Source organism: Aphelocoma coerulescens, unplaced genomic scaffold, assembly GCF_041296385.1.
Source record: "Aphelocoma coerulescens isolate FSJ_1873_10779 unplaced genomic scaffold, UR_Acoe_1.0 HiC_scaffold_138, whole genome shotgun sequence".
In the NCBI taxonomy this organism is placed as follows: Eukaryota; Metazoa; Chordata; class Aves; order Passeriformes; family Corvidae; genus Aphelocoma; species Aphelocoma coerulescens.
Window position 1 is genome coordinate 426,365 of NW_027183491.1, and position 22,073 is coordinate 448,437.

Genomic DNA, 22,073 nt, shown 5'->3' on the forward strand with positions numbered 1-22,073 from the left:
TTTCCCTGCGGGATTTGAGGGAATTTTGGGGCAGTTTCGGGAAATTTTGGGAAATTTTGGAAAATTTCGGGGAGGTTTGGAGCAAATTTGGGGCGGTTTTGGGAGATTTTGGCGTCCTGGGAAGGAATTTTGGGGTCCCTGGAGTAAATCTGGGGTGATTCGGGGGAAATTTGGGGAGGTTTGGGGGAAATTTGGGGAGATTTGGGGGAAATTTGGGGAGATTTGGGGCAATTTGGGGAGGTTTGGGGAAATTTGGGGAGATTTGGGGGAAATTTGGGGAGATTTGGGGAAATTTGGGGAGGTTTGGGGGAAATTGGGGAGATTTGGGGGAAATTTGGGGAGGTTTGGGGGAATTTGGGGAGATTTGGGGAAATTTGGGGAGGTTTTGGGGGAAATTTGGGGAGGTTTGGGGGAAATTTGGGGAGGTTTGGGGAAATTTGGGGAGGTTTGGGGGAAATTTGGGGGGTTCCGGGAGGAATTTGGGACAATTTCCAGAAATTTGGGGATGCTGGGAGGGATTTGGGGTGATTTGGGGGAAATTTGGGGTGGTTTTAGCGAATTTTAGGGACTTTGGGGTGGTTTTAACCAATTTTAGGGACTTTGGGGTGGTTTTGGCGAATTTTGGGGTTCTGGCGTAAATTTTGGGGGGGTTTTGGGTGAATTTGGGGGATTTGAGTGAATTTCGGGGGATTCAGTGTGATTTTTTTAGGGCGCCACCAGGGGGCGCCCTCCTCGCCGTGAGGAATTTTGGGGCTTCCCCCGCCCCCCAAAATTGGGGAGAAACATCCCAAAATCGGCTCAAAACGCCCCAAACTTGGACCAAAATCCCACAAAATCGGACCCTGAACCCCCCCAAAATTTGGTTCAAAACCCCCCCAAAATCGGGTTGAACCCCCCCTCCCCAAAAATCTGATTTTGAAACCGCCCAAATTTGGCCGAACCTTCCAAAATTGACCCGAAATCGCCCAAAATGGGATTTAAAAAAATCCCCGATTTTGGGTCCAAAGCCCCAAAAATTTAATCGAGAACCCTCCCCCAAAACTGGGGGCGAACCCCCCCGAAATCCCATTAAAAAACCCCAGAATTGGGTCAAACCCCACGAAATTGGGTCCAAATCCCCCCAAATCGGGTCGGAAACCCCCAAATTTTCTCCGAACCCCCAAAATTTCACCAAAACCCCCCAGAATTGAAGAAAACCTCCCCAAAATGGATCGAAATCCTCAAAATCGGACCCAAAATCCCCCCCCCAGTTGGACCAAACCCCCCAAAATTGAATCAAACCCCCCAAAATCCACTCGAGCCCCCAAAATCGCCCCTAAATCTCCGTTTTCAGTCAATTTGGGTCCAAAAATCGCCTTTTTTGGTCGATTTTCTGCAAATTCACCTTTCTCGGGGTTGTTTTGGGCCTCGATTTTCTCACGGGAACTTTTTTGGGGCGAAACTCGAAGGTTTTGGGGTCGGGACAAACAGGAAACACCTGGAGCCCCCCCCGGGGGAGGATTTTGGGGTCAAACGGCGCCGCTTTGGGGTCAAAACCTCCCGAATTGAGTCATTTTGGGCCAAAAACGCCCCCAAAAAGGGGAAGCGAAACAAAATTGACCAAAATCGGGAACTTTTGGGGTGAGAAAGCAGAAGTTTTTTGGGGGAGGGGAGGGGGAATGGGGAGAGCTTCGAGTTTTGGCCGATTTTGGGTGATTTTGGGTGATTTTGGGTGAATTTTGCAGCTTTCTGGGGCCCTTTCGAGGGAATTTGGGGCGATTTCGGGGAGGTTTCTTTTTTGGGGGGAAAAGGGGGATTTTGGGGTGGTTTTAAGGGAAATCGGGGGTTTTTTTGGAGCTTCTTGGGAATTTTGGGGCGACTCGAAGGGAAATTCTGGGATTTCGTTGGGATTTGTGGGAATTTTCGGAGGAGAAAGGGGGAGAAACTGGGATTTTTTTGTTTTGTTTTTTTGGGGATGATTTATGGGAATTTTGGGGTGATTTCGGCGGGAATTGGGCGCTTTTTGGGCTTTGTTGGGAATTTTGGGGACGATGGGGCCGTGAAAATGAGGGGGTTTCGGGGGAAACCGAGAATTCCTGGAAAAGAAGGATTTTTTGGGGGGAAAAAGTGGGATTTTTGGTGATTTGTGGGAATTTTCAGGGGAGAAAATGGGGGAAAAACGGGGATTTTTGGTGATTTGGGGGAATTTTCAGGGGAGAAAATGGGGAAAAAACGGGGATTTTTGGTGATTTGGGGGAATTCTCGCAGGAGAAAATGGGGGGAAAACGGATTTTTGGTGATTCGTGGGAATTTTCACAGGAGAAAATGGGGGGAAAATGGGGATTTTTGGTGATTTGTGGGAATTTTCACGGGAGAAAATGGGGGAAAAACGGGGATTTTTGGCGATCCAGGGGAATTTGGGGCTTTTCCTTGGGGAAACCGGGGAATTCCCGCCGCTTCCCCCCCGATTTTTGGGATTTTTTGGCGGGAAAAGCCCCGGGGAAATTCCGACGCCGGCCTCCGCTCCGAACACCCAAAACTCGACTTTATTACCCCAAAACCCTCCCCCCACCCCCCTCCGACGGCCGAGGTCGACCCGAGGTCGGCGTCTTCTCCTTCCTCGACCTCACAGCACCTGCGGAGACGCGGAGATTTGCATAAATCTGCATAAAGCCGCGGGGATTTGCATGGGATTTGCATAATCACCTTGAAGAGGGTGACGCCGGTGCTGTAGAAGAGGCTGAGGAGGAAGAGGACGATGAAGGTCCCCGAGGTCCAAAGGTCCGAATCCTCCGGCTCCGGCTCCGCCTCCGGCTCCGCCCCCACCACGACGGAGACGGGGGGGAAATCTGGGGAGAAACACGGAGGAATTGGGAAAAAACCGGGAAAAACCGGGGAAAACCCCAAAGGAAAGAGAAGGCGACCAAAAAAATCCCATTTTTGGCCCCTTTTTGGACCCAGTTCGGGGTCGGGAGTTGAAGGGTTGGGGGCAGAGGAGGCGAAAATTGAGATTTTTTGCGGAATTTGGAGCCTTTTCCCACCGATTCTTGACCCAAAGCGGAGGATTTGGGGTGGGCGGATGAAAAATTCAGCATTTGGGACCATTTGGGACCGTTTGGGGCCGTTTTCAGCCCAATTTTTGCCCCCAAATCCCAGCATTCCTGGTGGACCTGGCTCAAAAATCACCATTTTTCACCCGGTTTCACCCATTTTCCAGCATTTTCCACCCAATTCCTGCCCCAAGCCCAAGTCGCCAGGAGGAGTTTTTCGTTTCCCGGTCCCAAAAGCCCCAAAATTTCCACCCCAAATTCCCTCCTGCCCCATCCCCCAAATCCTGCCAAAATCCTCCTTTCCCCCCCCAAAATCCGGGAGTTTTAGCCCAAAATCTCCCTTTTCCCTCCCAAAAATCCCAATTTTTCTTCCAAATCTGCATTTTCCCCCCTTAATCCCACGTTTTCCTCCCAAAATCCAGTAATTTCACCCCGAAAGCTCCGTTTCTCTCCCCAAATCCACTTTTCCCTTCCAAAATCCTCCTTTTCTCCCCCCAAACCCACCAAATCCAGGGAATCCACCCCAAAAAACCCTTCCCCCCTCCCAAAACCTGGCAAGGCCCCCTCGCCCTCTTGAAATCTGCCGGTTTCACCCCAAAACCCCCAAAAGAGACGGCGAAAAATCCACCCCAAATCCACCAATTTTGCCCCAAAATCCCCCGAAGAAAACACCAAAAAAATCCACCAAAAATCCACCGATTTCACCCCAAAACCCCTCCAAAAAAAAACCAAAATCCTCCAATTTTGCCCCAAAATCCCCAGAAAAAAACACCAAAAATCCACCCAAAAGCCACCAATTTTGCCCCAAAACTCCCCTCAAAAAAGCCCCAAAAAACCACCAAAAAGCCATGAAAAATCCACCAAGAAAACACCAAAAAATCACCAATTTTGCCCCAAAATCCCCAGAAAAAAAAAAAAACATAAAAAAACCCCCAAAATCCAGCAAAAAGCCACCAAGAATCCTCTGATTTCACCCCAAAACCCCCCAAGAAAGCCCCCAAAAACCACCAAAAAATCCTCCAATTTCACCCCAAAAACCCCAAAACTACTAAAAATCCTCCGATTTTTCTCCAAATTCCCCTAAAAAAAACACCAAAAATCCACCAAAAATCTACCAAAAACCTCCCAAAAATCCTCCGATTTCTCTCCAAACCCCCCAAAAAAATCCAAACCTCCCAAAACCCCCCAAAAACTGAGAACTCTCTCAAAAAAAACCCAAATTCCCCCAAAACCCCACAAAAACCCCACAAGCCCCCCAAATCCTCCAATTTCTCCAAAATCCCCCAAAAATCCCCCCAAAAATCCACCAAAAATCCTCCAATTTCACCCAACCCCCCCCAAAAAAACCCCAAAACCCCCCAAATCCTCCGATTTCTCTCCAAATTCCCCTCAAAATCCCCCAAAAATCCACCAAAACTCCACCAAAAACCCACCTAAAATCCTCCAATTTCACTGAAAACTCCCTCAAAACCCCCCAAATTCCCCCAAAACCCCACAAAAACCCCCCAAACCCCCCAAAATCCTCTGATTTCTCTCCCAAATCCCCCCAAAATCCCCCCAAAAACCCCACCAAAACCCCCCCAAAAATCCTCCGGTTTCTCTCCAAACCCCCCAAGTCCCCCCAAACCCCCCCAAAAAACCCCAACTCCCCAAATCCTCCGATTTCTCGCCAAAATTCCCCCAAAAAACCACCAAAAAATCCACCAAAACAACACCAAAAATCCTCCAATTTCACCCCAAAACCCCCTGAAAAAAACCCCAAAACCCCCCAAAAAACCCCAACTCCCCAAAATCCTCCGATTCCTCTCCAAATTCCCCTCAAAAAACCACCAAAAATCCACCGAAAAATCCCCAAAACGCCCCCAAAAATCCTCCGATTTCACCCAAAACCCCCCAAAACCCCCCAAAACCCCCCAAAACCCACCAAAAATCCTCCAACTTCACCCCAAAACCCCCCCAAAAACCCCAGAACTACTAAAAATCCTCCAATTCCTCTCCAAATTCCCCTCAAAAAAACACCAAAAATCCACCAAAAATCCCCCCAAAAATCCTCTGATTTCACCCAACCCCCCCCCAAAAAACCCCAATTCCCCAAAATCCTCCGATTTCTCTCCAAATTCCCCTCAAAAAAACGCCAAAAAAGCACCAAAATCCCCCCAAAAATCCTCCAAGTTCACCCCAAAACGCCCCCCCAAAAAAAACCCAAAACTACTAAAAATCCTCCAATTCCTCTCCAAATTCCCCTCAAAATCCCCCCAAAAACCCACCAAAAGTCCACCAAAAATCCCCCCAAAAATCCTCCGATTTCACTCAAACCCCCCCAAAAAAACCCCAACTCCCCCAAATCCTCCGATTTCTCTCCAAATTCCCCTCAAAAACCCACCAAAAATCCACCGAAAAATCCCCAAAACGCCCCCAAAAAATCCTCTGATTTCACCCAAACCCCCCCAAAAAAACCCCAATTCCCCAAAATCCTCCAATTCCTCTCCAAATTCCCCTCAAAAACCCACCAAAAATCCACCGAAAAATCCCCAAAACGCCCCCAAAAATCCTCCGATTCCACCCAAAACCCCCCAAAAACCACCAAAAAACGCCTCCATTTCCGCTCTCGTTCCTCTCCACTTTATTGCCGCCGCCCCCGGCGCCGGCGCCGGCGCCGCCCTCAGTAGCAGACGACGTCCGAGTCCGCCAGCACCACGGAGACGTTGACGTTGGCCGGCCGGGCGGCCGAGCGGTCCAGGCTCCTCTGGATGAACTTCATGGCGGCGCCGTCGTGGCCGACCACGCAGGTGAAGACGTCGCCGCGCCGCCACTGCTCGGCCGGCACGGCCAGCTTGGAGTAGGCCGAGAAGGTCCCGGCGGCGCCGTCGCTCTCGGGGCCGAAGACGGAGAAGTCGCCGGCGGCCACCGGCGCGTCCTGGTGGGTCCAGGTGATGAGGACGTCCCGCGGCGAGAAGCCGCTGGCCAGGCAGGTGAGCGTGGCCGTCTCCTGCAGCGCCAGCTCCTCCGGCGGCGGCGGGAAGACGAAAACCTTGGGAGCCACGGCGGCCACGGCTGCGGGGTGGAGGAGGGGTCGGGGGGGAGCCCGGTAAGGGTGGGGTGGTCCCAGTTGGGGTTCCCAGTTGGGGTTCCCAGTTGGTCAAACCATTCCCAGTAGACTGGTCCCAGTTGGAGTTCCCAGTTAAGGGTGGGGTGGTCCCAGTTGGGGTTCCCAGTAAGGGTGGGGTGGTCCCAGTTGGGTTCCCAGTAAGGGTAGGACGGTCCCAGTTGGGTTCCCAGTTGGCCAAACCATTCCCAGTAGACTGGTCCCAGTTGGGCTCCCAGTAAGGGTAGGATGGTCTCAGTTGGGGTTCCCAGTTGGGATTCACAGTAAGGGTGGGATAGTCCCAGTTGGGGTTCCCAGTAAGGGTGGGGTGGTCCCAATTGGGGTTCCCAGTAAGGGTGGGATGGTCCCAGCTGGGTTCCCAGTAAGGGCAGGACGGTCCCAGTTGGGTTCCCAGTAAGGGTGGGGTGGTCCCAGTTGGATTCCCAGTAAGGATGGGGTGGTCCCAGTTGGAGTTCCCAGTTGGGGTTCCCAGTTGGCCAAACTATTCCCAGTAGACTGGTCCCAGTTGGGCTCCCAGTAAGGGTGGGATGGTCCCAGTTGGGGTTCCCAGTAAGGGTGGGATGGTCCCAGTTGGGTTCCCAGTAAGGGTGGGGTGGTCCCAGTTGGGTTCCCAGTTGGGGTTCCCAGTAAGGGCGGGATGGTCCCAGTTGGGGTTCCCAGTTGGCCAAACCATTCCCAGTAGACTGGTCCCAGATGGGCTCCCAGTAAGGGTAGGATGGTCTCAGTTGGGGTTCCCAGCTGGATTCCCAGTAAGGGTGGGACGGTCCCAGTTGGGGTTCCCAGTAAGGGTGGGGTGGTCCCAGTTGGGTTCCCAGTTGGGGTTCCCAGTTGGTCAAACCATTCCCAGTAGACTGGTCCCAGTTGGGTTCCCAGTAAGGCCAGGACGGTCCCAGTTGGGTCTCTCAGTTGGGGTTCCCAGTAAGGGTGGGATGGTCCCAGTTGGGGTTCCCAGTAAGGGTGGGGTGGTCCCAGTTGGGTTCCCAGTAAGGGTAGGACGGTCCCAGTTGGGTTCCCAGTTGGCCAAACCATTCCCAGTAGACTGGTCCCAGTTGGGCTCCCAGTAAGGGTAGGATGGTCCCAGTTGGAGTTCCCAGTTGGGGTTCCCAGTAAGGGCGGGACGGTCCCAGTTGGGGTTCCCAGTAAGGGCGGGACGGTCCCAGTTGGGGTTCCCAGTAAGGGTGGGATGGTCCCAGTTGGGTTCCCAGTTGGCCAAACTATTCTGAGTAGACTGGTCCCAGTTGGGCTCCCAGTAAGGGTGGGACGGTCCCAGTTGGGTTCCCAGTTGGGTTCCCAGTAAGGGCAGGATGGTCCCAGTTGGAGTTCCCAGTAAGGGTGGGATGGTCCCAGTTGGGTTCCCAGTTGGGTTCCCAGTAAGGGCGGGATGGTCCCAGTTGGGGTTCCCAGTTGACCAGGCCATTCCCAGTTGAGTCTCCCAGTAAGGCCAGACCATTCCCAGTTGACTCTCCCAGTAGGTTTCACCATTCCCAGTTGGATCCCAGTTCACCAGACCATTCCCAGTTGACTCTCCCAGTAGGTTTCACCATTCCCAGGTGGGTCTCCCAGTTGACCGGACCATTCCCAGTTGACTCTCCCAGTAAGGCCAGACCATTCCCAGTTGGGTTCCCAGTTGACCTCGTCATTCCCAGTTGAGTCTCCCAGTAGGTTTCACCATTCCCAGTTTGGATCCCAGTTGACCGGACCATTCCCAGTTGCATCCCAGTTGACCTCGTCATTCCCAGTTGGGTCTCCCAGTTGACCGGACCATTCCCAGTTGAGTCTCCCAGTAAGGCCAGACCATTCCCAGTCAGATCCCAGTTGACCGGACCATTCCCAGTTGACTCTCCCAGTTGACCGGACCATTCCCAGTTGGGTCTCCCAGTTCACCAGACCATTCCCAGTTGCATCCCAGTTGACCTCGTCATTCCCAGTTGGGTCTCCCAGTTGACCGGACCATTCCCAGTTGAGTCTCCCAGTAGGTTTCACCATTCCCAGTTGACTCTCCCAGTAAGGCCAGACCATTCCCAGTTGGATCCCAGTTGACCGGACCATTCCCAGTTGACTCTCCCAGTTGACCGGACCATTCCCAGTTGGGTCTCCCAGTTCACCAGACCATTCCCAGTTGCATCCCAGTTGACCTCGTCATTCCCAGTTGGGTCTCCCAGTTGACCGGACCATTCCCAGTTGAGTCTCCCAGTAGGTTTCACCATTCCCAGTTGACTCTTCCAGTAATGCCAGACCATTCCCAGTCGGATCCCAGTTGACCGGACCATTCCCAGTTGGATCCCAGTTGACCGGACCATTCCCAGTTGGATCCCAGTTCACCGGACCATTCCCAGTTGCATCCCAGTTGACCTCGTCATTCCCAGTTGGGTCTCCCAGTTGACCGGACCATTCCCAGTTGGGTCTCCCAGTAGGTTTCACCATTCCCAGTTGACTCTTCCAGTAATGCCAGACCATTCCCAGTCGGATCCCAGTTGACCTCATCATTCCCAGTCGGATCCCAGTTGACCGGACCATTCCCAGTTGGATCCCAGTTCACCGGACCATTCCCAGTTGGATCCCAGTTGACCTCGTCATTCCCAGTCGGATCCCAGTTGACCTCGTCATTCCCAGTTGGGTCTCCCAGTTGACTGGACCATTCCCAGTTGGATCCCAGTTCACCGGACCATTCCCAGTTGAATCCCAGACTCCTCCAGTTGACGGTTCCCAGTTGGGTCTCCCAGTAAGACCAGTGTCTTCCAGTTGATCACTCCCAGTAAGACCAGACCATTCCCAGTTGACCAAGCTCTTCCAGCTGACCGTTCCCAGTTGACCAGTCCAGTCCCAGTTGACTCCCAGTAAGACCAGTCCAGTCCCAGTTGACTCCCAGTAAGACCAGTGTCTTCCAGTTGACCATCCCAGTATAGACCAGACCTTTCCCAGTTGACCAAACTCTTCCAGTTGACTTTCCCAGTAGGACCAGTTGGGTCTTCCAGTAGCCTCCCAGTACAGACCAGTAACGTCCCAGTAACCTCCCAGTAACGTCCCAGTAAGGTCACCATGACCCTGCCCAAACTGGGAATTCCGACCCCAAACTGGGAATCCGGACCCCAAACTGGGAATCCGGACCCCAAACTGGGAATTCTGACCCTAAACTGGGAATCCGGACCCCAAACTGGGAACAACGACCCCAGACTGGGAATTCTGACCCCAAACTGGGAATCCTGACCCCAAACTGGGAACAACGACCCCAGACTGGGAATTCCGACCCCAAACTGGGAACAACGACCCCAGACTGGGAATTCCGACCCCAAACTGGGAATCCTGACCCCAAACTGGGAACAACGACCCCAAACTGGGAATCCTGACCCCAAACTGGGAATCCGCTGCAAACCCCCTCAAACCCCCCCCAAAACCCCCTTAAAAAAACCCTAAAAACACCTCAAAAACCCCTCAACCCCCCCCAAAACCTCCTTAAAAAAACCCTCAAAACACCTCAAAAAACCCCAAACCCCCCCAAAACCCCCCCAAAACCTCTCAAAACCTCCTTAAAAAATGCCTAAAAATGCCGTCAAAACTCCCCAAAACCCCTCAAAACGCCTCAAAACCCCTCAAACCCCCCCAAAACCTCCTTAAAAAAACCCTCAAAACCCCTCAAAAAACCCCAAAACGCCCCTAAAACCCCCCAAAACGCCCCAAAACCCCTCAAAACCCCCTTAAAAAAAACCCTAAAAACACTGTCAAAACACCCCAAAACCCCTCAAAACCCCTTTAAAAAACGCCTAAAAACGCCGTCAAAACGCCCCAAAACCCCTCAAACTCCCCCAAAACCTCCTTAAAAAAACCCTAAAAACACCTCAAAACCCCCCAAAACCTCCTTAAAAAAACCCTAAAAACACCTCAAACCCCCCCAAAACCTCCTTAAAAAAACCCTAAAAAACCCTAAAACCCCTCAAAACGCCTCAAAACGCCCCAAAACCCCCCAAAACGCCTCAAAACCCCTCAAAACCCCTTTAAAAAACGCCTAAAAACGCCGTCAAAACGCCCCAAAACCCCTCAAACCCCCCCCAAAACCTCCTTAAAAAAACCCTCAAAACCCCTCAAAAAAACCCAAAACCCCCCCAAACGCCCCAAACCCCCCTCAAAACGCCCCAAAACGCCTCAAAACCTCCTTAAAAAAACCCTCAAAACCCCTCAAAAAACCCCAAACCCCCTCAAAACGCCCCAAACCCCCTCAAAACGCCCCAAAACCCCTCAAAACCCCTTTAAAAAACCCTCAAAGCGCCTAAAAACGCCCCAAAACCCCTCAAAACGCCCCAAAACCCCTCAAAACGCCTCAACCCCCCCCAAAACCCCCTTAAAAAAACCCTAAAAACACCTCAAAACCCCCCAAAACCTCCTTAAAAAAACCCTCAAAACCCCTCAAAAACCCCCCAAACCGCCCCAAAACGCCCCAAAACGCCCCAAAACGCCCCAAACCCCCCTCAAAACGCCCCCAAACCCCTCAAACTCCCCCAAAACCTCCTTAAAAAAACCCTAAAAACACCTCAAAACCCCCCAAAACCTCCTTAAAAAAACCCTAAAAACCCCTCAAAACCCCCCCAAAACCTCCTTAAAAAAACCCTAAAACCCCTCAAAAACCCCCCAAACCGCCCCAAAACGCCCCAAACCCCCCTCAAAACGCCCCCAAACCCCTCAAACTCCCCCAAAACCTCCTTAAAAAAACCCTAAAACCCCTCAAAAAACCCCCCAAAATGCCCCAAAACGCCCCAAACCCCCCTCAAAACGCCTCAAAACGCCTCAAAACCCCCCAAAACCTCCTTAATAAAACCGTAAAAACACCTCAAAACCCCCCCAAAACCCCCTTAAAAAAACCCTAAAAAACCCCAAAACCTCCCAAAACGCCCCAAAACGCCCCAAAACGCCCCAAACCCCCCTCAAAACGCCCCCAAACCCCTCAAAACCCCCCAAAACCTCCTTAAAAAAACCCTAAAACCCCTCAAAAAACCCCCCAAAATGCCCCAAAACGCCCCAAACCCCCCTCAAAACGCCTCAAAACGCCTCAAACCCCCCCAAAACCTCCTTAAAAAAACCCTAAAAACACCTCAAAACCCCCCCAAAACCCCCTTAAAAAAACCCTAAAAAACCCCAAAACCTCCCAAAACGCCCCAAAACGCCCCAAAATGCCCCAAAACGCCCCCAAACCCCTCAAAACCCCCCAAAACCTCCTTAAAAAAACCCTAAAAACACCTCAAACCCCCCCAAAACCTCCTTAAAAAAACCCTCAAAACCCCTCAAAAACCCCCCAAACCGCCCCAAAACGCCCCAAAACGCCCCAAAACGCCCCAAACCCCCCTCAAAACGCCCCCAAACCCCTCAAACTCCCCCAAAACCTCCTTAAAAAAACCCTAAAAACCCCTCAAAACCCCCCCAAAACCTCCTTAAAAAAACCCTCAAAACCCCTCAAAAATCCCTAAAACGCCCCAAAACCCCTCAAAACGGCCCCAAACCCCTCAAAACCTCTCAAAACCCCTTTAAAAAACGCCTAAAAACGCCGTCAAAACGCCCCAAAACCCCTCAAAACCCCCCAAAACCTCCTTAAAAAAACCCTAAAAACCCCTCAAACCCCCCCAAAACCCCCTTAAAAAAACCCTAAAAAACCCCAAAACCCCCCAAAACCCCCCAAACCGCCCCAAACCGCCCCAAAACGCCCCCCAAAACCCCCGACCCTCACCGGTGTCCTTGCGCACGCTGCGCCGCAGCGGCTCGGCCGCGCCCAGCTCGGGCACGGTGGCGGCGCAGGTGAACTCCTCGCCGGCCTCCCAGTCCTCGGCGCAGATCCGCAGGGAGCTCCGGGCCTCGAAGAGCCCGTTGGGCAGCTCCCGGTGGCCGCCGGCCACCGCCTCGGCCGCCGCCCCCGACGAGCGGCTCCAGGAGAACTTGGCCTCCGGCGACTTGAGGTTGGTGGCCACGCAGGTGAGGTTGGGGCTGGCCGACAGGTACAGGTCGCTGAGGGACGGCGGCGGCAGCGACAGCGAGGGAGAGGGCGCGGGGCCTGCGGGGGAGGGGGAGAGAGGTTTTGGGGTGAGAAAGGGGGAGTTTGGAACAGAAATGGGGTTTTGGGGTGAGAAAGGGGGAGTTTGGGGTGGAAAATGGGGAGTTTGGGGGTTTTGGGGTGAGAAAGGGGGAGTTTGGGGTGGAAAATGGGGGAGTTTGGGGGTTTTGGGGTGAGAAAGGGGGAGTTTGGGGGGTTTTGGGGTGAGAAAGGGGGAGTTTGGGGTGGGAAATGGGGGAGTTTGGGGGGTTTTGGGGTGAGAAAGGGGGAGTTTGGGGTGGGAAATGGGGAGTTTGGGGGTTTTGGGGTGAGAAAGGGGGAGTTTGGGGTGAGAAAGGGGGGGTTTGGGGTGAGAAAGGGGGAGTTTGGGGGGTTTTGGGGTGAGAAAGGGGGAGTTTGGGGTGAGAAAGGGGGGGTTTGGGGTGAGAAAGGGGGAGTTTGGGGGGGTTTTGGGGTGAGAAAGGGGGAGTTTGGGGTGGGAAATGGGGGAGTTTGGGGGGTTTTGGGGTGAGAAAGGGGGAGTTTGGGGTGAGAAAGGGGGGGTTTGGGGCGGAAAATGGGGAGTTTGGGGGTTTTTGGGTGGAAAAAGGAGTTTGGGGTGAGAAAGGGGGGGTTTGGGGTGGAAAATGGGGGGTTTGGGGGTTTTTGGGTGGAAAAAGGAGTTTGGGGTGAGAAAGGGGGAGTTTGGGGGTTTTTGGGGTGAGAAAGGGGGAGTTTGGAACAGAAATGGGGTTTTGGGGTGAGAAAGGGGGAGTTTGGAACAGAAATGGGGTTTTGGGGTGAGAAAGGGGGAGTTTGGGGGGTTTTGGGGTGAGAAAGGGGGAGTTTGGAACAGAAATGGGGTTTTGGGGTGAGAAAGGGGGAGTTTGGGGTGGAAAATGGGGAGTTTGGGGGGTTTTGGGGTGAGAAAGGGGGAGTTTGGGGGTTTTGGGGTGAGAAAGGGGGAGTTTGGGGGTTTTGGGGTGAGAAAGGGGGAGTTTGGGGTGGAAAATGGGGAGTTTGGGGGTTTTGGGGTGGAAAATGGGGAGTTTGGGGGTTTTGGGGTGGAAAAGGGGGTTTTGGGGTGAGAAAGGGGGAGTTTGGGGGTTTTTGGGGCGAGAAAGGGGGAGTTTGGGGTGAGAAAGGGGGAGTTTGGGGGGTTTTGGGGTGGGAATGGGGGAGTTTGGGGGGTTTTGGGGTGGGAAAGGGGGATTTTGGGGGTTTTGGGGCGAGAAAGGGGGAGTTTGGGGTGAGAAAGGGGGAGTTTGGGGTGGAAAATGGGGAGTTTGGGGGTTTTGGGGTGAGAAAGGGGGAGTTTGGGGGTGAGAAAGAGGGGGTTTGGGGTGGAAAATGGGGAGTTTGGGGGTTTTGGGGTGAGAAAGGGGGAGTTTGGGGGTTTTGGGGTGAGAAAGGGGGAGTTTGGGGTGGAAAATGGGGGAGTTTGGGGAGTTTTGGGGTGAGAAAGGGGGAGTTTGGAACAGAAATGGGGTTTTGGGGTGAGAAAGGGGGAGTTTGGGGGGTTTTGGGGTGAGAAAGGGGGAGTTTGGGTTTTTTTAGGGGGATAAATGGGGGGGTTGGGGATGGAAAATGGGAGAGTTTGGGGGTTTTTGGGGTGGAAAAGGGGGTTTTGGAGTGAGAAAGGGGGAGTTTGGGGGTTTGGGGGTGAGAAATGGGGAGTTTGGGGTGAGAAAGGGGGAGTTTGGGGTTTTTTTTTAAAGAAAAATGGGGGGTTGGGGTGAAAAATGGGGAGTTTGGGGGTTTTGGGGTGAAAAATGGGGATTTGGGGGTTTTTAGTGGTGAAACGGGGATTTGGGGTAAAAGATGGGGGATTTTGGGGTGAAAAACGAGGATTTTGGGGGGACTTTTTTTAGGGAAAAACGGGGCTTTTGGGCCGAAAACCCGGGGAGTTTGGGGAGGGTTTGGGCCCCGAAACTCCGCCCCATCCCCGCCCGCCCCTTTTCCGCTTCACCCCAAACCCCCCCCCCCGAGCTCTCCCTCGGGACCCTCCCGAAAACGGCCCCAAAAAGCCCCGAAATCGCCCCGAACCTGAGCAGTAGGTGCTGATGGAGGCCTCCTGGGGCTCGTCCAGCCGCGGGTGCTGCGCCCGGCAGGTGAAGGTGGCCCCCGAGTTCCACTGGGTGCGGGTGACGTTGGCGCGGCTGCTGAGGGTCGGCGAGCCGTCGGCGTCCTCGCGGCAGGTGGAGGTGGCCGCCGGCAGCTGGGCGGCGGCGCCGTTGACCAGCCAGGTGAGGGCGACGTCGTCGGCGCCGCGGCCGCGCACCTGGCACAGCAGGAACACCTTGTCCTCGTCGGGGCGGGCCAGGTTGGGGTCGCTCAGGAGGGACACCGAGAAGCGGGCGGAGGGGCAGGCGTCGTCACCTGAGGGGACAGCGAGTCGGGGTTGGGGTGGAGGAGATGAAATCGGCTCAAACGGGCCCAAAAATCGCCGCCGGGAGGAGGCAAAAATCCGTCCAAGTGGACCCAAAAATCCCGGCCAGGAGGGTCCCAAAATTCGTCCAAATGGACCCAAAAATCACGGCTGGGAGGAGCTGAAATTCATCCAAATGGACCCAAAAATCCCTTCCAGGAGGGTCAAAAATTTGTCCAAATGGACCCAAAAAATCCCATCCAGGTGGACCCAAAATTCATCCAAATGGACCCAAAAATCCCATCCAGGAGGGTCCCAAAATTCGTCCAAATGGACCCAAAAAATCCCATCCAGGTGGACCCAAAATTCGTCCAAATGGACCCAAAAATCCCATCCAGGAGGGTCCCAAAATTTGTCCAAAAAGACCCAAAAATCCCATCCAGGTGGGTAAAGAATTCATCCAAAATTACCCAAAAACTCCCATCCAGGTGGACCCAAAATTCATCCAAATGGACCCAAAAATCCCATCCAGGTGGACCCAAAATTCATCCAAATGGACCCAAAAACTCCTGACTGGGAGGAGCCAAAAATCCCATCCAGGTGGACCCAAAATTCATCCAAATGGACCCAAAAAATCCTGGCTGGGAGGAGCCAAAAATCCCACCCAGGTGGACCCAAAATTCATCCAAATGGACGCAAAAAATCCCATCCAGGTGGACCCGAAATTCATCCAAATGGACCCAAAAATCCCATCCAGGAGGGTCAAAAATTTGTCAAAATGGACCCAAAAAATCCCATCCAGGAGGGTCAAAAATTTGTCCAAATGGACCCAAAAAATCCCATCCAGGTGGACCCAAAATTCATCCAAATGGACCCAAAAATCCCATCCAGGTGGACCCAAAATTCGTCCAAATGGACCCAAAAATCACGTCTGGGAGGAGCTGAAATTCGTCCAAATGGACCCAAAAAATCCCATCCAGGAGGCTCCCAAAATTTGTCCAAAAAGACCCAAAAATCCCATCCAGGTGGGTAAAGAATTCATCCAAAAATACCCAAAAAATCCCATCCAGGAGGGTCCCAAAATTCGTCAAAATGGACCCAAAAAATCCCATCCAGGAGGGTCCCAAAATTCATCCAAATGGGCCCAAAAAATCCTGGCCAAGTAGACCCAAAATTCATCCAAATGGACCCAAAAAATCCCATCCAGGAGGGTCAAAAATTTGTCCAAATGGACCCAAAAATCCCAGCCAGGTGGGTCCCAAAATTTGTCCAAATGGACCCAAAAAATCCCATTCAGGAGGGTCAAAAATTTGTCCAAATGGACGCAAAATTTCCATCCAGGTGGACCCAAAATTTGTCCAAATGGACCCAAAAAATCCCATCCAGGAGGGACCCAAAATTCGCCCAAATGGACCCAAAATCCCACCCAGGTGAGCCCCAGCTGCCCACGGAGCTGTCCAGGTGTTCCTGGCCCCACCCAGGTGACCCCTGAGTGACCACTGAGTGACCACTGAGTGACCCCTGAGTGACCCCTGAGTGACCACTGAGTGACCACTGAGGGACCCCTGAGTGACCCCTGAGTGACCCCTGAGTGACCACTGAGTGACCACTGAGTGACCCCTGAGTGACCACTGAGTGACCACTGAGTGACCCCTGAGTGTCCCCCCAGGTGACCACTGAGTGACACCAAGTGCCCACAGAGTGACCACTGCGTGACCCCCCCAGGTGCCCACTGAGTGACCACTGGCTGCCCCACCAAGTGCCCACAGAGTGACCACAGAGTGACCACCGAGTGCCCACAGAGTGACCACTGAGTGACCACCCAGGTGCCCACTGAGTGACCACCGAGTGCCCACAGAGTGAGCCCCGAGTGACCCACCCAGGTGACTGAGTGACCACTGAGTGACCACCAAGTGCCCACAGAGCGACCACTGCGTGACCCCCCCAGGTGCCCACAGAGTGACCACCGAGTGCCCCACCAGGTGACCATTGAGTGACCACCAAGTGCCCACAGAGTGACCACCGAGTGACCACTGAGTGCCCCCCGAGTGCCCACTGAGTGACCACCGAGTGACCACCAAGTGCCCACTGAGTGACCAGTGAGTGACCACCCAGGTGCCCACTGAGTGACCACTGAGTGCCCCACCAAGTGCCCACAGAGTGCCCACTGAGTGACCACCGAGTGCCCACCGAGTGTCCACCGAGTGACCACCGACTGCCCCACCAAGTGCCCACTGAGTGACCAGTGAGTGACCACCCAGGTGCCCACTGAGTGACCACTGACTGCCCCACCAAGTGCCCACAGAGTGCCCACTGAGTGACCACCGAGTGACCACCGAGTGCCCCCCGAGTGCCCACTGAGTGACCACCGACTGCCCCACCAAGTGCCCACAGAGTGACCACTGAGTGCCCACCGAGCGCCCACCGAGTGACCACCGAGTGACCACTGAGTGCCCCCCGAGTGACCACTGAGTGCCCCACCAAGTGCCCACAGAGTGACCCCCGAGTGACCACTGAGTGACCACCGAGTGACCCCCGAGTGCCCCCCGAGTGCCCCCGAGCCCTCACCTGTGATGTCCCGGCTGAAGCTGCTGCCCTGGTGCTGCACCCGGCACTGGAACGTCCCCTCCTCCACCTGCTCCAAGGGCAGGGTCACTCCGGAGCTGAGGCCGAACTGGCCGGAGCTCGTCTGGACCACCGGGAAGGTCCTGGGGTTGCCGTCGGCCGCGCCGTCCCAGGAGATCTCGGCCGGCAGCGGGAAGAAGCCGGAGGCCAAGCAGCCGAAGGTCACCTGCTCCTCGCAGGCCCCGCAGGAGATCAGCGGGAACACGCTGGGGGAGTGGGCGGGCTCTGAGGGGAGGAGGCAGCTCATTAGCATAGAGGAGGCCACGCCCAGTCATGGGGAAAAAAACCCCGCTCGAAAACACCCAAAAAACCCCCTAAAAACGCCCAAAAAACCCCAAAACGAAGGGATCCAAGATGGCGGAATACCAGGCACAAAATGGCCGGAAAAGGGGAAATGGTGGGAGAATGAGGGGTGGGAGGGGTTGATTTGGAGGGAAAACGGCCTCATTAGCATAGAGGAGACCACGCCCAGTCATGGGGAAAAAAACCCCGCTCGAAAACACCCAAAAAACCCCCCAAAAACGCCCAAAAAACCCCAAAACGAAGGGATCCAAGATGGCGGAAAAACCAGGCACAAAATGGCCGGAAAAGGGGAAATGGTGGGAAAATGAGGGGTGGGAGGGGTTGATTTGGAGGGAAAACTGCCTCATTTGCATAGAGGAGGCCACGCCCACTGGTAAGGGAAAAAACCCCCGCTCAAAAACACCCAAAAAACCCCAAAAAGACCCAAAAAAACCCCAAAATGAAGGGATCCAAGATGGCGGAAAAACCAGGCACAAAATGGCCGGAAAAGGGGAAATGGTGGGAAAATGAGGGGTGGGAGGGGTTGATTTGGAGGGAAAACGGCCTCATTTGCATAGAGGAGACCACGCCCACTGGTAAGGGAAAAAACCCCCGCTCAAAAACACCCAAAAAACCCCAAAAAAACCCAAAATGAAGGGATCCAAGATGGCGGAAAACCAGGCACAAAATGGCGGAAAACCAGGCACAAAATGGAGGGAAAAGGGAAAATGGTGGGAAAATGAGGGGTGGGCGGGGTTGATTTAGAGGGAAACCGGCCTCATTAGCATAGAGGAGGCCACGCCCACTCGTAGGAAAAAAAAAAACTCGAAAACACCCAAAAACCCCCAAAAAACCCCAAAAACCCCCAAAACGAAGGGATCCAAGATGGCGGAAAACCCCCACAGGAAAACGGCGGGAAAACGAGGGGAGGTGGGCGTGGCTTCCCTCCCTCATTAGCATATCAGAGACCTCGACGAAAAAAACCCCAAAAACCCCAAAATTGCCCCAAAAAAACCTCGAAAAACAACAGCAGGAAATTGCGGTTTTGGGGAGGCCACGCCCTGTCTGGGAGTGACGTCATCTGTGACGTCACCCACCCTGGCCACGCCCACCCCCCAAAGGGTTTGGGGGCCACAGGTTGGGCTCGGCTCCAGGTGGGTTTTGGGGAGAATTTGGGCGATTTTGGGGCTTTTTGGGTGATTTGGGTGTTTTTAGAGCTTTAGGCTCGGTTTTAGGGTGGTTTGGGGGGGGATTTGGGGACTTAAACTCGGTCCTAAAACAGCCTCACCTGGTCTGGGGTCACCTGTGGGGATTTTGGGGTAAGTTTTGTGAATTTTGGGGTGAATTTGGGGCTTTTTGGGTGATTTGGGTGGTTTTAGAGCTTTAGGCTCGGTTTTAGGGTGGTTTGGGGGGATTTGGGGACTTAAACTTGATCCTAGAAAGGTCTCACCTGGTCTGGGGTCACCTGAAGGAATTTGGGGTAAGTTTTGTGAATTTTGGGGTGAATTTTGGAGATTTTGGGGTCTTTTTCATATTTAGGCTCAGTTTAAGACTCGTTTTGGGGTAATTTTGGGAGTTTTGTCGGTTTCCTGAGTTTGAACTCGATCCTAAAAAAGCCTCACCTGGTTTGGGGTCACCTGAAGGATTTTGGGGTAAGTTTTGTGAAATTTGGGGCTTTTTGGGTGATTTGGGTGGTTTTAGAGCTTTAGGCTCGGTTTTAGGGTGGTTTGGGGGGATTTGGGGAATTAAACTCGATCTTCAAAAAGTCTCACCTGGTCTGGGGTCACCTGAAGGATTTTGGGGTAAGTTTTGTGAATTTTGGGGTGAATTTGGGGCTTTTTGGGTGATTTTGGGTGATTTTAGAGCTTTAGGCTCGGTTTTAGGGTGGATTGGGGGGATTTGGGGACTTAAACTCGATCTTAAAACAGCCTCACCTGGTCTGGGATCACCTGAGGGAATTTGGGGTAAATTTGGGGAATTTTGGGGTGAATTTGGGGAGGTTTAGAGGTTTTTTGAGATTTAGGCTCGGTTTTAGGGTAATTGGGGGGGATTTTGGTGTTTCCTGAGCTTAAACTCGATCCTAAAAGAGCCTCACCTGGTCTGGGATCACCTGAGGAATTTTGGGGTGAATTTCGTGAATTTTGGGTTGAATTTTATGTTAATTTTGGCGTTTTTGAAATTTAGGCTCAGATTTAGGGTAACTTTCTGGGCTTTTGGGGGTTTCCTGAGCTTAAACTCGGTCCTAAAACAGCCTCACCTGGTCTGGGGTCACCTGAAGGATTTTGGGGTAAGTTTTGTGAATTTTGGGGTGAATTTGGGGCTTTTTGGGTGATTTGGGGGGATTTTAGAGCTTTAGGCTCGGTTTTAGGGCGATCTGGGGGGATTTGGGGGTTCCCTGAGCTTAAACTCGGTCCTAAACCAGCCTCACCTGGTCTGGGGTCACCTGCGGGGATTTCGGGGTAAATTTCGGGGGTTTTGGGGTGGATTTGGGAATTTTGGGGTTTCCAGAGCTTTAGGCTCGGCTTTGGGGCGATTTGGGGGGATTTTGGGGTTTCCTGAGCTTAAACTCGGTCCTAAGAAAGCCCCGCCTGGATTCGGCTTTAATTTCGGGCGGATTTGGGAATTTCCGGAGCTTCCGGCTCCGCTTTGGGCCAAAAACTCCCGAATTCGGGGTCTTTTGGGCTGGGCTTAAAAACCTCCCCAGTATCCCCAGTCCAGACCAGTTTAGACCCGATCCCAGCCCAGCATTCCCAGTTTAGACCAGTCTGAACCCCCAGCATTCCCAGTACAGCCCAGTCCCAGCCCAGCATTCCCAGTTAGGACCAGTCCAGCCCAGTCCAGACCAGTTTAGACCAGTCCGGACCAGTCCCAGCCCAGCATTCCCAGTTAAGACCAGCCCAGCATTCCCAGTCTGGACCCCCAGCATTCCCAGTATAGCCCAGTCTGGATCCCCAGCATTCCCAGTATAGCCCAGCCCCAGCATTCCCAGTTTAGACCAGTTAGGACCAGTCCAGACCAGTCCAGACCAGTTTGGATCCGATCCCAGCCCCAGCAGTCCCAGTTTAGACCAGTTCTGGCTCCAGCATTCCCAGTACAGCCCAGTCCCAAGCCAGCATTCCCAGTTAGGACCAGCCCGGACCAGTCCAGACCAGCTTAGACCAGTCCGGACCCGATCCCAGCCCAGCATTCCCAGTCTGGACCCCCAGCATTCCCAGTATAGCCCAGTCCCAGCCCCAGCATTCCCAGTTTTGACCAGCTAGGACCAATCCAGCCCAGTCCAGACCAGTTTAGACCCGATCCCAGCCCCAGCATTCCCAGTACAGCCCAGTCCCAGCCCAGCATTCCCAGTACAGACCAGTCCAGACCAGTCCAGACCAGTTTAGAGCTGGTCCCAGCCCAGCATTCCCAGTACAGCCCAGTCCCAGCCCAGCAGTCCCAGTTAGGACCCGATCCCAGCCCAGCATTCCCAGTTAGGCCCAGTCCCAGCCCAGCATTCCCAGTCCAGACCAGTCCAGACCAGTTTAGAGCTGGTCCCAGCCCCAGCATTCCCAGTATAGCCCAGTCCCAGCCCCAGCATTCCCAGTTAGGACCCGATCCCAGCCCAGCATTCCCAGCCCAGCCCAGTCCGGACCAGTTCAGACCAGTTTAGGCCAGTCCGGACCAGTCCCAGCCCAGCAGTCCCAGTTAGGACCAGCCCAGCCCAGTCTGGATCCCCAGCATTCCCAGTACAGCCCAGTTCAGACCAGTCCAGACCAGTTTAGAGCTGGTCCCAGCCCCAGCATTCCCAGTACAGCCCAGTCCCAGCCCAGCATTCCCAGTCCAGACCAGTCCAGCCCAGTCCAGACCAGCTTAGACCAGTCCGGACCAGTCCCAGCCCAGCATTCCCAGTTAGGCCCAGCCCAGCATTCCCAGTCTGGACCCCCAGCATTCCCAGTATAGCCCAGTCCCAGCAGTCCCAGCATTCCCAGTACAGCCCAGTCCCAGCCCAGCATTCCCAGTTCAGCCCAGTCCGGACCAGTTCAGACCAGTTTAGGCCAGTCCGGACCAGTTCTGGCCCAGCAGTCCCAGTTAGGACCAGCCCAGCCCAGTCTGGACCCCCAGCATTCCCAGTATAGCCCAGTTCAGACCAGTCCAGACCAGTTTAGAGCTGGTCCCAGCCCCAGCATTCCCAGTACAGCCCAGTCCCAGCCCCAGCATTCCCAGTTAGGACCAGTCCGGACCAGTCCAGCCCAGTTTAGACCCGATCCCAGCCCCAGCATTCCCAGTTTAGACCAGTCTGGACCCCCAGCATTCCCAGTACAGCCCAGTCCAGACCAGTTTAGAGCTGGTCCCAGCCCCAGCATTCCCAGTCCGGACCAGTCCAGCCCAGTCCAGACCAGTTCAGACCAGTCTGGACCAGTCCCAGCCCAGCATTCCCAGTTAGGACCCGATCCCAGCCCAGCATTCCCAGCCCAGCCCAGTCCGGACCAGTTCAGACCAGTTTAGGCCAGTCCGGATCAGTCCCAGCCCAGCATTCCCAGTTAGGCCCAGTCCCAGCATTCCCAGTCTGGACCCCCAGCATTCCCAGTATAGCCCAGTCCCAGCCCCAGCATTCCCAGTTTAGACCAGTTAGGACCAGTCCCAGCCCAGTCCAGACCAGTTTAGACCCGA

At 54.0% G+C, this 22,073-nt stretch overlaps 1 gene segment (V, D, J or C); it reads right to left on the minus strand.

The window, feature by feature from the left end:
- Nucleotides 1-5,628: 5,628 nt before the first annotated feature.
- Nucleotides 5,629-17,388, minus strand: LOC138100722 (Ig alpha chain C region-like). The segment is given in 4 exon segments: nt 5,629-6,083; nt 11,849-12,169; nt 14,195-14,527; nt 17,085-17,388. Coding segments are annotated over 4 exon segments (1,350 nt in total).
- Between the last annotated feature and the right edge of the window lie 4,685 nt (nt 17,389-22,073).